Source organism: Sinocyclocheilus grahami, unplaced genomic scaffold (assembly GCF_001515645.1).
Source record: "Sinocyclocheilus grahami isolate Dianchi unplaced genomic scaffold, SAMN03320097.WGS_v1.1 scaffold150.1, whole genome shotgun sequence".
Taxonomy (NCBI): domain Eukaryota; kingdom Metazoa; phylum Chordata; class Actinopteri; order Cypriniformes; family Cyprinidae; genus Sinocyclocheilus; species Sinocyclocheilus grahami.
Genome location: NW_015505329.1, coordinates 2,052,550 through 2,066,942, shown reverse-complemented (window position 1 = coordinate 2,066,942; position 14,393 = coordinate 2,052,550). Strand labels below are relative to the sequence as shown.

Genomic DNA, 14,393 nt, shown 5'->3' with positions numbered 1-14,393 from the left:
CCTTTGTGTGAAAGCATGGTAATTTGCATATGGAACTTGAATCGAAATTACTAATGATTCTAAGAACACTAATATATTGCCTATGTAGTATGCACATTTTCTACCTTATTTGTAAATGAAATTCATCTCCAATCCTTCTATCGTTTCAGGTTTATCCATTGTTATTCGAATGCAAGAAAAAAATAGCTGGTTTTCCAAGTAAAAACTGCCAAATAACGTTTACACATAGTTACGTTATGATAAGTAATCAGAGGGTGGGGAGACGGGGGGGATTCCCCCGGTCTATATCTCTCTGCATCTGCTAAATTATTATTTTTTTTCCCAGTGATAGGAGTTAAAACTCCCACCTGGGTGACACTACTCCAATAACAGACCATGCAAAATACCCCAAAATATTTAAAATATTGCAAAGTAACGTTACAACCTTGCAAACAATAATAAAATCAGAGAAGGACTTTAACTGTAAGTGGCACGAGCATACGCAAAACAAAGGGAACAATATGATATTTGTTATTATTAAAATTGTATATAGTTTTTATAAACATTTTTTTAAATTTACCACTTGGGCAATAACGTTAACAATAACGTATATCTTCAACATACGTTGTCTATGACCAAAAATATGAGAAAAATTATGTTTTCAGTGGACTTTTAATATTTGCATTGCTTGAGAAAACAAAAATATACAGTTACATAGTTTTTTCTTTTGGTTTAGTCGAGTTGGTTTTGCATCAAACACAATGTGATTTTCGGCAGTCGAGATCTGACAGCAACAGCACATTTTTCCACTTGGGCGAGCACTTTGCGGACAGCTTACCTCATGCATTAAATCTGCCGCAGGCCAGCAAATCACTGAGAACGTGCTACAATCCTGACGAGTCATAGCAACAAAGCAGAGACGAGTAAGCTGCGGAAAATCTGCTCGCCCGGAAGCAACCGTAACTGATGTAGATTTACAGAAAATGACTGCCGTTTGGCAAATAAATCATTGTACGTACTTATTCCTAACACTTTAAGCTTTAAGTTACATTTCAAATGACAAGGGATCAACTTATAATATTGTTTATATGAATTATCCCGTAAACATATTCTCTCAAATGGCCTGGGAATGTGGAGCATTCGCAGCTTATATGGACGGAACGCCACTGATATATGATATATATACTCACACACATATACACACATACACACATATATATATATATATATATATACACAGTAGTCAACATTTGAAGTGATTGAACTTTCATCAAAGTTGTCCTAAAACCTAAAACCAAAATGCGTTCTTGTCTGAGGACAACTTTGATGAACTTTTTTTGATTCACTTCAAATGTTGACTTGTGTGTGTGTGTGTAATTTATGTAATTTTAATTTATTTTTTAATATACTTTTTTCATTATCATATGTAACTTTTCTTGATTATCTATACTTTACCAAACTACATTGTAAAATTATTATTATTATTATGGTTACCATTCTGACTAATTCTGTTTGAATGAGCCATGTATAGTTCAATATGGTGTCTATGCTGACTAAGGTCTTTATGATTAAGTGATTACAGAAGAGCAAAAGAACAGTTGCTTAAGCATCTATATGAATGTGTGCTGATAAGCCTTAACAAACCCAGTGCATGTTGCCTAGCAACACTGCAGATAAGAGAATGAGTTAAAGTGGTCATATGATGCGATTTCAGGTTTTCCTTTCTCTTTGGAGTGTTACAAGCTCTTGGTGCATAAAGAAGATCTGTAAAGTTGCAAAGACTAAAGTTTCAAATCCAAAGTGGTATTCTTTATAAAAGTAAGTCATATAAGAAATATATAAGAGTCAACCACGCCCTCCTAAAACGGCTCATTGTAACACGCCCCCCCACATGTCTATGTCACTATGTGGAAATATTAGCATAATGCCGCCCAAATGTGCACACAAAGAAAGAAGGCGTGGTTTCAGGAACAGCAGTCGTGTTGATGCAGCCATGTCAGGGAGACGATGTGTATTTCCTGGTTAGTAAGACTGCCACTCAAGGCTGGCAGTCATGCATATGCTCTGGAACAAAGTAATATCGCGTCCATATCACAGGCTTTGCAATTAGGAAATCACAACGTCTCAAATCGCGATTTCGATTAATCGCACAGCCCTAGCGCAGAGTAACGCGTCGTGTGTGTGTGTGAGGGGAACAGGGTCACATCACAGGAGAGTGAACTGCCTGTCAGAAATCATAGCACGTCAGCCGTCTTAACCGCGGCTTGTGTACTGCATCATCACTGTGTCTGTCACATGACTCTGTTGCCCTTTCGGGCTTGAACTAATGGTAAAACTGATGACATTATTAACTGTCTTGATATTTACTTTGAAAGCTGAAGCTCGCGATTATGGTAAGGGGCGTTACATTTCCGACGCGTGCTTGTGGTGTTCGGCCAATCACAATGCACTGGGTCAGCTGGCCAATCAGAGCAGACTGCGCTTGTCAAAGGAGGGGGCTTTGTTGAAAATGACGTGTTTGAGAGAGGCGGAGCATAGAGGCCCTACAATAATGTACAGTATTTGAAAAAGAATGTGTTTTTTGAGCATTAAAGCATTCTGTTACACCAAGTACACAAAATAATGATCTTTAAAATAGCATCATATGACCCCTTTAAAATATGTATAGTTCTGCAGTTTGTTTGCTCGACAGTTGTTACTGATTATTTGCACAGTATTCGCACAAGTGACTACAGCGGAATGTGTCATTGACCTTTGCTGCGATGTCGGGTTAATATTTAAACTCCTAAGCTGAGGTGCAGTGGAATTATGAACTCTCATTTTCTTGCATGTTTCATGAATGTGGCTTTTCTCGCAGGAAAGAATTGGGACCTCTCGGCTGCGCTAAGTGACTTTGAACAGCTGAGACAAGTGCATGCTGGGAACCTCTCATGCACCTTTGCTGAGGAGAGAGAATATCCCTCCATTGAGCGGATAGGGCAGCCCCTCTTGCATCGCCAAGATGAGGTTGTGCAAGGTACAAAAGCACTAGAAGGTCTGTCTGCATGGCCTGACCTTAATTCTCAAATGTGTTTCATAATTTATGTAAATGACTTACCCTGATCATGACAGCAGTTGCATATGATGTCATTTCAAAGACTTGCCCACTCTCACCTGACTAACGTTTTCGAATTGAAGGGAGTGGAGGACTGATAAGAATAGGTCGACCAGATAATAGGTTACCAGTGTCTAGTTTCATATTCTCCAGTATACGCAGTAATCTGAACATGTATCATGGCAGCAGCCACGGAGAAGCGACTGTCGAGGGGAATCTCTCATGCCAGCTCCACCATCGTCTCTCTGGCCCGCTCGCACGTGTCAAGTACGGACGGCACCAGTGAGCCGCTTCTGGACACTCCGCTCTGCACCTTCCAGTTGCCTGACCTCACAGTCTACAGAGACGACTTCCGTGGCTTCATCGAGAGAGACCTCATTGAGCAGTCCATGATGGTGGCACTGGAGCACACTGGTTAGTCATTTCATTTCAAGAATCTCTTCTCCGAGAGCTAAACCAAATATTTTGATATTATGAGTTTTATAGTCCGATATTTCTAACGTAACGTTATGGTTAGCTGCTTTATTCTCTACTGCCTACATAAGCATCCTGACTAAAATGTAACTTCATAAGTGACTGATTTGAAATGCCCTACATAGGCAGCATATAGTGCTTCTCATGTGACGCACACATGAGTTTGCCATTAGAGTGATACTCTAATGAGCTTAAAGATACACAGTACACACAAATAATGTGCAAGTAGTCTTTTTTTAAATTAGATTTGACTCTTGAATTAATTATTAATGAAGTATTTTTATGATTGATATTTCACTTGGTCCACCACTGCCCTTCCAGTGCTGCCTACACAGGTAGCTCACTAGGTTTTGGAATTAGAGACATAAGCTGCATCCATAGTCCCATACTCTCTGAATAGGTGGTACTTTTGAACAAGTAATTACTTTGTGACCATTAAAAAACAAAACAATGTTCTCTACGTAGTATGAATGTAATCCGGACATACTACTTTTGTTATGATGTCATTGTCATGTGAACTACCAGCATCAATTGCATCACTTTACTGTGCCACTTCACAACTCCTCTCCCTTGACCTCGTGGGATGGTAAAGTGTCAACTGGATGCACACTTGAGAATCTCACCAGAAAAATTCTGTTTACTGTTTTATGAATACTGTGAATTTGGTCTCTGTTTGCATACTGTTTTTTGCCTACTATATTACAGGGAAGTATGTGATTTTTTTTTTTAATGCAGTCATAGAAAGACTTAAGTATTGTAATGTCTGTAGCCACATATTTGAGAATTAATTGTCATAACCAACTCCCCCCCAACAGGCCGTTTGAACTGGTGGACTCGTTTGGGGACTGGATGTCAGATTTTATTACCTCTGGCTACTAGTGGTGATGGGAACTGTCTGTTACACGCTGCCTCACTGGGTAAGTGTTTGAACAGACTTTTTGTATGCAAGCGATCAGCACAGAACATTTGAGTTTTTATACATATTCATTCCACGTTATCGCTTTTTGAGAGTTTGTTGGTGTTAAAATTAGCTAGAAGTTTATTAGCTAAAAGGCCATTTATTCTTCCTGTGAATTAATGTGTTATTGAAAATAGATGCTTATTGGAGTGGCATAGAGTTCTATACAGGAGCTTTTTTACTGCGTTACATTTGTAGTGTAACTATGTAACTATTATTTCCAAAGCAACAGTAAAAGGACTGCATACTTGCCTAGAAACCACTGGCAGATTAAGATATTCATTCAGTAATTATGTTTAAAACATTAAACATTACTATGCAGGTATGTGGGGCTTTCATGATCGAGACCTGATGCTGCGGAAGTCTCTCTATGCACTGATGGATCATGGGCAGGAGAGGGAGGCTTTAAAGCGAAGGTGGAGATGGCAACAAACCATGCAGAACAAAGAGGTTAGAGCACTTTATCTATTCGTTCATTTTGTACAAACAGATGGCCACAGATAACGCTAGTCAATTTAGTATCAGGCTTCAAGTAAAATATACACACTATTCAAAATTATTTTTTTTTACATTTTTTTTTATTTTTTATAAATTAATACTTTTATTTACAAAATAAACAAAAAATGATAAAGGCATTTATAATTGTATAAACAATTTCTATTTTAAATAAATGGTGTTGGTTTGAACTTTCTATTTACCAAAGAATTCTGAAAAAAAGCATCAGTTTCCACAAAAATGTTAAGCAGTGCAACTGATTTCAACATTGATACTAATTAGAAATGAACACTAAAGGATCATGTGACACTGAAGACTGGAGTAATGATGCTGAAAATTCAGCTTTGACATCACAGGCTTAAATTACATTTTAAAATATAATAAATAGAAAACAATTCTTTAAAAATGCAACATTTCACAACATTACTGTTTTTACTGTAATTTCTACTTTTTTTCATGTATATAAAACAATAGTGTAATTAGGAAAATTTTTAAATCTGCACAAATTTGGCCTTGGTTTTAGCCTAATGATGTTTATGTGTGTGGATTTGTGTGCAGTCGGGACTGGTTTACACGGAGGAAGAGTGGCAGAAAGAGTGGAATGAGTTATTGAAACTGGCATCTAGTGAACCCAGGATACACTACAGCACCAACGGCAGCAACAGGTGTGTTGATTACGTCTGATTTTATTTTCTACATGGAAAGCTGTAAACCGAGGTTTTCTGGAGTGTTTTGCTCGTGCTGTGAGATTGTGTTTTGTGTCCCGCAGTGCTGAGTCACAGGAGGAGCCGGTGTATGAGAGCCTGGAGGAGTTTCATGTGTTCGTTCTTGCTCATGTGCTCCGCAGGCCGATAGTGGTGGTGGCTGACACCATGCTGCGGGACTCTGGGGGAGAAGGTAAATAAGGACAAAATATTCATTTTAGGGGAGTTTGACACACTTTGAGGTTCTCTAACGTTCACAACTCAAAACTGCCTTCCTTGTCTATTGAAGCCAAGTTGCAAAAATGACTCAATATCTTCATGGTTATAATGTAACCATGGGCACATTAGCATGACTATGACTACAGCAGAAAAATACAGTGGCACAAAAAAGTGTTGACTATGTCCTCTTTAAATAATGCATTTTCCATTGGTCTTCTCTTGTTCCATAAGCAAAGGTTATCTTTTTTGTCTGTTGTTTAGCTTTTGCACCAATCCCATTTGGAGGGATTTACCTGCCCCTGGAAGTACCAGCCAACAAGTGTCACAGCTCCCCTCTCGTTCTGGCATATGACCAGGCCCATTTCTCTGCCCTGGTCTCAATGGAGCAGAAAGACCGTTCCAAAGAACAAGGTGAGGAGTGGTTTATATATAGCAAATCTGTTTTCTTTTTATGGTGCTTGCTGTGTGCTGTTCTTGCTTGATAAACCAGTTTTTCAAAGCAAGACAGAACTAAATCTGCAATAATTGGTCATTTCCAGAAAGTCTTTATCCACTTGAATCCAGCTTATTTCTTCAAAGGCCTTTGGGACTGTAGTCTTGGAGTTCATTTGAATACTGTTTTGTGTTTGTAAATAAGCCAAATTAGTTGTGTAATTTGGAATGGTACTGACCATTTGTTACCTTTTGTTTGGTAAAAACCTCCGCAGTGGTGATCCCTCTGACGGACTCGGATCATAAGATGTTGCCTTTGCACTTTGCTGTGGATCCTGGAGAAGACTGGGAATGGGGCAGAGATGACAATGATAATGTGATGCTAGCAAGGTAGAATTTCATTACGCACATTTGTCTGTTTAAGGAATGTTCTAGGTTCAAAACTATTTGCAGTATGCATTTTGCAATCTGGATTGAATGTAACAATGTGATTTTAAGAGGTTATCGTCACTTTCTCTGCTCCACTGTCAGTTGTACAATTCCCTGTACAAGAGTTCCACCTAGTTCAATGAATTGATGAATTGGAAGTTCATTATTTTAAAAGGCCCATGCTCATGCATTTTTGAGATGCTGTCAGTTACCACAGACAATAATTCAGACTCAGATTGATAAAAGAATAAGTATAAATTGTTTACAGTAATAACCTTGCATGTTAACTCTGAAGCGAGACATTCTGGAGAATTTTAAAGCAGAAATGCGTAGCTCATATTTTTGTTAAGATTATATGAGTAATTTCTCCACGCTATTTATGTGTGTTTATACAGTCTGAGAGATGAGTCAAAATTATTTCCTGTGGTCATCAACCGCATGTCACAAATACCATCCATAGATTTTCACTTGTTTTAAACCTGGAACATTCCTGTAATTGCTGTGTCTTGTGCATATACCAGATTTGCTCAGTATTTAGGTTATTTTGACTATGTAGTGCAAAATTACTCAGCTCTGACTTATTTACAGCAGAGTTCAGTAATGTCTGACCATAATGACGGCATTAGCCCTGTGGAGCCTGCTGGGACTGTGCGATGTTGACCAAAACTCAAGATTAGCAACTCTCCTTCTTTAATGCAGATTATCACTAAATGCTTGCTATGAATGGAACAGAGAAGCTTTCAAATCGCTCAGGGTTGCATCTGTAGTTTCCTCTTATTCCCATAGCTTTCAGATTTGTCACTATTTGATATCCTGAAATAATTAAATTATCTTGTTAAATACATCAGCACATCTGGACTTTTTACTACTTATGTAGATGTTTTTTTTGGGGGGGGGGAGTTCCCCGTATTTTCATGAAACATGCTCTTTATTTCTCATGCTCCTTATGTCTCATTAAGGGTTTTTTTTTTTTGTCAAAGGCATTTTAAGTGCCACTTATTAGTGAATATCAGCGCTATGACCTGCCTCTTGTTTGGTTTCAGTGTAACCTTATCTCTGGAGGCCAAGCTCCATCTGCTGCATAGCTACATGACTGTCACCTGGCTTCCTCTACCCTGTGAGGTACAGGTGAGCTTCTTGCTTTGTTTGACATGATAAGAATAATTTAACTGGTTTAGTGTAAACTATCAGCCAGAAACCTTTGGTAAATTTGCTCTGACAACAAAAAATTACATCCAAAGCATTTTTATTTCTAACACACAAAAAAAAACACTTTAACTGCCAAACTGGCATAGAGTGTTTTCTGGTCACTTCCCATTTCCATGATATCTAAATATAAACTTGTCTGGAAAAAACTATTACGTTATGATTCTTTTGATTTGTGGTGTGCTCTTTATTTGTATTCCAGCTAAATCATGTATACAAATAATAATTATTTTTTTTGCATCCACAGCAGGCCCCATTGGCCCAACCAGAGTCACCTACGGCATCTGCAGGAGAGGATGCCCGCACCCCGCCAGACTCTGGAGAGTCCGATAAGGAGTCCGTCAGCAGCAGTTCCAATGGCAATGGAGACAGCAGCACTACTGGAACCAGTGGGACAACAGGCAAAACGAGTGGTGGATCTTCCAGCTCCTCTAGCTCATCCAGTAACAGTTCAACAGGGACAACCGGCACAATTGGAAAGGAGAAGGGGAAGAAAGACAAAGAAAAGGATAAGGACAAGAAACGTGCAGACTCCGTTGCCAACAAGCTGGGTAGCTTTGGCAAGAGCTTGGGCAGTAAGCTGAAAAAGAATGTGGGAGGCCTGATGACGGGGAAGAATACAATTGGAACTGGACACAAACAGGAGGGTCAAGAGAAGAAGAAAGGCTCTCTGAGAGGTCGTAAGGGCAGTAAGGACAGCTCTCCCTCTATTCAAACCGGCTCTGAGGACTCTGGGAAAGGTTCACCCTCCTCAACCAGTGAGCGGCAAAATGGAAGCTATTCTTCAGAAAGTGACCCTTTTAAGTACAGCTCTGATGTGAAAGTGAGTCTTAGCATCCTCCGATCTGCTATGCAAGGCGAAAGGAAGTACATCTTTGCTGCGGTACTCACTACAAGCAACCGGCAGCCATTTCAGGAGGAAATGATCCAACGCTACATGGTTGATGCCGAGGAGCGCTTCCGTGCTGAACAGGAACAGAGAAGGGATGCTGAACGGAAAGCAACAGGAGGTCTTGCAACAACTGCTGGGTCCCAACTGAAAAAGGACGGGCCTGAGCCGAGTTACCGAAGTTTTGAAAGCAAAGAGGAAGTTACTGATAACTCCCCTCCTACCTTTAATGCTTTGAAGTCATCGTCTTGCAGCCCGGTGATGTATTCTGGTGTGGTCCCAATCCCTAGGGCCACCTTCATTGACCATTCTCCTGCCCCACTCACGCAGCATCTCCATATGCATGGTTATTTGGATACACGACGGCAGCTGGCAGGAGGTTCACCGTCTTCTTACCCAGGCCTACCATCCTATGCTACTTTGCCCCGACACTGCCCCCTAGCACAGGGCCCGCCCCATACCCAGTACCACCCACCCTCCACCAGCTTGGGCAGCCCATCCCGTATCATCAGCCCCTGCCTGACGTCTTTTCCCCAAGACCATGACCCAATTGATTACCAAACCGAGCCTGCTGGAGGCTACACGAATGGCTTGCGGGATGCACGATTCACTTTGGACAGTCGCAACGGGCCGATGCCCGTGAGGCATTACTCTTTAGGCAGTGCAGGGGGCCTCGCCAACCTGCAGTCCAGCAGATGCCGAACGCCTACCTGCAATTACTACGGCCACCCCGAGACGGGCAATTACTGCTCGTACTGCTACCGAGAGGAGCTGAAGAGACGGGAAATGGAGCCGGCCATACACAGGTTTTGAATGGACAATCTCTGTTCGGTTTCTCTCCTATAGGACTCATTGGAGCCCACCGTGTGAGCCACAACATATCCTGTTTGCGTGGATCTTGCTTTAAGACAAGTTCGGCCTTTCTGAACCAGGTTACTGAGACTCGGCGTCCACAATGAGTGGCCATTGTGGGAATGGAACTGCTGTTGTGTTACGTTTGCTGTGGCTCATAGGCAGGAGCTTTAAGCTCCTCCCACATTTGCTTGATGTGGTCATCCTCTTTCCTGTCTCCTTATCTCCTCCTAGTGGTGAGAATGTAAAGCATAGGCAATAGACATTGGAGCACAGTGTGCTGTTGCATCACACGAACACACCACATACCCCAAAATACATGTTAAGCACAACCAGAAAATCCGTATATATACCCGCTGCATTTGTATACATAATAATAGACATTTCAAGTAGGATTTCAGCTGCAATCAATGTAAGACTTGCCATATTGCGAGTGTAAGGCAAAAACACACGGTTACCTTCAAGTGAGTGTTATCTGCATTGGCTCAACGCTACAATAATTTAACTTGTACCCTTTTGAAGCCATACCCGACTGGCTTAAATTAGCTAAAATGGTGCTTTCTCGTTTCTAAGATGTTCAACTTCTGGAGCTGAACCTTGATAGCCAAAGGTTTTGCTTTGGGTCTTCACATGTCCATATTAAAAAATCACAGTCATTTGTGTTCTATTAAGTGTTTCTAGAACATTTAAAAGTGCAAAACCTTTCAAATTTGTGCAAAAAAAGGAAGGAAATCAGATGTCATTTTTCAGAAATGGTACATCATACGGAAGGAAGTGTTCTGTTGGTTATGTCAATAAATGACTTCTAGGTGCTCGCAGGTCTGATGAAGTTGATGATGTTGAAACAATTTCTGACCCCTTTAAATGTTACTGCCCCAAATGATAATGATCGATCTCCCCCAGAGCAGACCAAATCAAGCACTTTTCTAATGTCCAGAGCTTGTGCGTGTGGGTTCCAGACATGACAATGAAAAGACTGTTATGTTGCTGTGCTTCTAGTCTAGCATTTTGCTTTGTTCTGGAGGTAGAGCTTGCAGTTCCACTCGCGTGGACTGCAGAGGTCAGGGTTCGGCTGTAGGTGCCACTGTTGTGTGCAAGCTCACTTGTTTCCTAGTTGCCTTTTCAGTCGTAGTTCAGGGGGATTGTTGATCAGAATATCAACTTTTGTTTGATTTTGGGTTCGCAGTGCTGATTATAGTGTTTTTGATATTTGTGGATGTAGAGGGATGCTAGCAGATCTCTCAGTACCTCAATTATGCAATGCACCATGCATCGAGATTTTATCTTTTCAAAATACTATTACACTGTTAATATACAGTAAAGCCTCCGATAAAGCCAGCCAGAAATGAAAATACTGTTATTAACTCAGCCTTGCACGCTATTCCAAACCTGTATGACAGGCAAATACAAAAGTAGATTGTTCTTTTCCATACAAAAAAAAGTAAATGTGGACCATACAACTTCTACAGTATATTTCAAGTAGCCATACAATAACTTAAGGTAAGTAATGGACCAGAAGTCATTATTCACAGAAAGTCTTCCGCTCCATCTCACCTACTGGCAAATTTGACACCAGTGATGACAAACAGCGTTTGGTTCTTGTGTCTTAACTGAGCACAACAAGTCAAAGTGAATGTGCGAATGAGATTTTGAGAGCTACGTTGGAGAGCAAAACTGCTAATATAGCACACATGCATTTTTTATTTATTTTTTTCTGTGAATCTGAGTCTAGATGTGTCAAACCAGTCTGTTACATGTCATTTACTTGTTTCTAATTGTGCTCTGTTAAGATATTTAGTTACAGCGTTTTGACTTTGCACAGCAGAGCAAATGTCCCCATTTAATTTCATTATATGGAAAAGAGCAGACTGGACATTCTGCTAAACATCCCATTTTGTGTTTGACAGCAGAAAGAAAGTCATACCGGTTCAGAACGAACTGAGGGTGAGGAAATGATGACAGGTTCTTCATTTTGGGCTGAACTGTCCCTTTACCTTCTCATTGCTCATGTGAAATGGGCTCTATAGTACTGTAAGAGGATGTTGCTGCTGTGATCATGTTCATTTGATGTGGTTAAGTGTTAGTGTGCGGCATTGGTGGTAGATGTAGAGCTGGTGTTGTAGTCACAGTGAACTCCCTTCCGCTTCTCAAACACTCAATACAGATGTAATCCGTCGTATGCAAATATTTGTATAACTGTGTCCGCTCAAGGCCACAAAGTTCCCACATTTGCATTACTGATTTGCACAATTAAATATATGCTAGGGTAGTATCCTAACAAAATGTTAACACACCTCTTCTCTTCATCTGGTATCTCCCACGTGTTTGAAGCTGTACATTCTCAAATTAGATTCATTTACATTTTGAAGCACTAAATTATCTATTATCTAAGACCGAGTAAAGTTTTGCAGCAAAGTAAGAACCTGAAGGTTTGCTAGATTTATTTTTCACCCAAAAGACAGCAAGATTTTTGACATGTTATTCACGCTTATAACCAATAGATGGCAGACATGTTTAGGTTTCTGTTACTCTCATCTTTGTCAGAATCAATGCATCCCTAGTGACCCTTTGAGACAGTTTGAGACACACATTTTCATAGTGTAAATAAGGGACAAAGAGTATGCTGCTGCTGCTTTTGGATTCAGATTCTCTTTTTTTTTCTTCTTCAGTCAAACACATTTGAATATAAGCAAACAATTAACTCATGCAATTGATTTTTTTTTTTGTCTTAAGGGATATACCATTTACCCAGATTTCCACTCTGCTAAGTCGCAAAAAGGAGTTCAGCGTGTGAGCTTGTCTTTGTGTGTGTGCGTCTGGTAAATTGTGCTTTTGCAAACCTATTGCAGCTTCAAGGCACAAACAAGAGGAAATTGTCAGTGAAATAACAGCTACTCTCTGTAGGAGTTTATGTTCTCCTTTCAATGTACTCATTGCTTGCGTTTAACGGATCCAGTTATTTAACGAAAGGTCAGCCACGCCGAGCATTGGACTTCAATAAGAGTGCAGTCATTTTTGTATTAAGAAAAAAAATGTATAAATACGTTCAAGTTATTTTTGTAAATCAAACACAGTTTTACAGTGTTTTTTAAAGATAAGAATGTATGCTGTAGGAGTTGAAGTCAGCTGAATTGGTGGTGGAGTCAGTATTCTGGAGCGTATGGCGAGAAGCCTCTTAAATCTGAGTGTTTCTTGTGAACAAACTAATTTCTCCATCAGTGATCTGACAAGGTATGATTTGAAAATATATATTTGTAGTAAGATTTTTCAAATGTTTGGGATGTTTAGTTCTGAAACTAGGATGTTCTTTCTTACGTGGCTAGTTTTCAAGCAGTCAGGCCTCCTGAAGTTTCTTCATTTTGATTTCTATTTTAAAGAAATTATGATACTTAATCACATTTTGAGTACATTTTTTAATGATTGTGGGTATGTCCACCATCAGTTTTCACACACTAAATTCTCTTATTTAATACAGTGGGCTTTGTTTTGCTATGATATAGCTTACTATTTTTATATGGTATGTTTTCATGGATGTGACAGAGCTACAGTCATCAGCATTCTACAATTTGCATGAGACTGAAACGTGCATGCACAGAACTGGCAGATGCAATTTATCTAATCATATTTGTGCATTACTTCAGGCTAATTGGGCAATTTGTGTTTGTTTTCAGCTGTTTTACCTTTCTCCTTGTTTGAAAGGTGACCCCCAGGCTGTGTGACAGTGCAATCTAGGAGGAAAGAACATGTGATTTTTATGTTAGTTTTATTTTATTTTATTTTTGCACCGTTTTAATAAAATTCTCATTGTATTTAAACAGTTGTTTGTATTGATTTTATTTTGCACCCTCATTCTACATTAACTGTGAAGTATTTGTAATAACAAACATCTTGTATCTGTACAGTGACACAAGAGATTTCAGCTGCATATACAAGGTTCCCGGAGAACCGGAGAATTTTACAATTTTAGTGGGGATTAAAGAGACAGTTGAGCCAAACAGGAAAATGTACTCGCCCTCAGGCCATCCAAAATGAAGATGAGTTTGTTTCTTCATCAGAACAGATTTGGAGAAATGTAGCATTCCATCACTTGCTCACCAATGGATCCTCTGCAGTGAATGGGTGCCGTCAGAATGAGAGTCCAAACAGCTGATAAAAACATCACAGTAATCCACACGACTCCAGTCCATAAATTGATGTGAAAAGATTTGTGTTTATAAATAATATCTTGGATGGCCTGAAAGTGAGTAAATTTATTTATTTGTTTGTTAGTACATTTTCAATTGTGGTGAACTATTCTTGTAATAAGGTCTTATTTTTTTTTTTTTAAAGAATAGACATTTCTGAATATACATTTTAATGCTCTGCTCTAAAATATTTCTTTGGCTAGACGCTGCTCTTTTTCCATCTCAATGATTTTTTTTCTAGTAATCCCAGTGTGGAAACCTAAATTAACCAGAACAAAAACGAGTGTAAGCAAGCATGCAGCTTGTTTTCTTCAGCTAAATGCTGCCGACGTCTGTCCTTCCAGTTGTTTCGGAAAGAACATAAGTCACTGCAATGTAAAGTCATTTAATTTTAATTTCCAGCAAGCACTGTCTGCCATTTAAGACTGCTATTTACCACAGCAGGTGATCTTTGCCCTGTGTCAGGATAAAGATCACA

The 14,393-nt window shown here is 39.6% G+C and overlaps 1 protein-coding gene across 6 annotated transcripts in view; it reads left to right on the top strand.

The window, feature by feature from the left end:
* Window positions 1-11,607, top strand: part of LOC107592144 (OTU domain-containing protein 7B-like) — a 43,024-nt gene extending 31,417 nt beyond the window's left edge. Inside the window, exons 3-12 of one of the 6 annotated variants that reach the window (XM_016281542.1) lie at window positions 2,837-2,995; window positions 3,263-3,487; window positions 4,363-4,464; window positions 4,828-4,955; window positions 5,559-5,665; window positions 5,770-5,897; window positions 6,185-6,334; window positions 6,631-6,745; window positions 7,828-7,906; window positions 8,238-11,607. In XM_016281542.1, the coding sequence (XP_016137028.1) occupies window positions 2,837-2,995; window positions 3,263-3,487; window positions 4,363-4,464; window positions 4,828-4,955; window positions 5,559-5,665; window positions 5,770-5,897; window positions 6,185-6,334; window positions 6,631-6,745; window positions 7,828-7,906; window positions 8,238-9,692 (2,648 nt within the window). In that variant the 3' untranslated portion in view covers window positions 9,693-11,607. Of the gene's footprint in view, window positions 1-2,836; window positions 3,014-3,259; window positions 3,488-4,362; window positions 4,465-4,827; window positions 4,956-5,558; window positions 5,666-5,769; window positions 5,898-6,184; window positions 6,335-6,630; window positions 6,746-7,827; window positions 7,913-8,237 lie in introns of all 6 variants that reach the window. The other 5 variants (XM_016281541.1, XM_016281540.1, XM_016281537.1 and 2 more) reach the window with 5 other exon arrangements.
* Window positions 11,608-14,393: the final 2,786 nt, after the last annotated feature.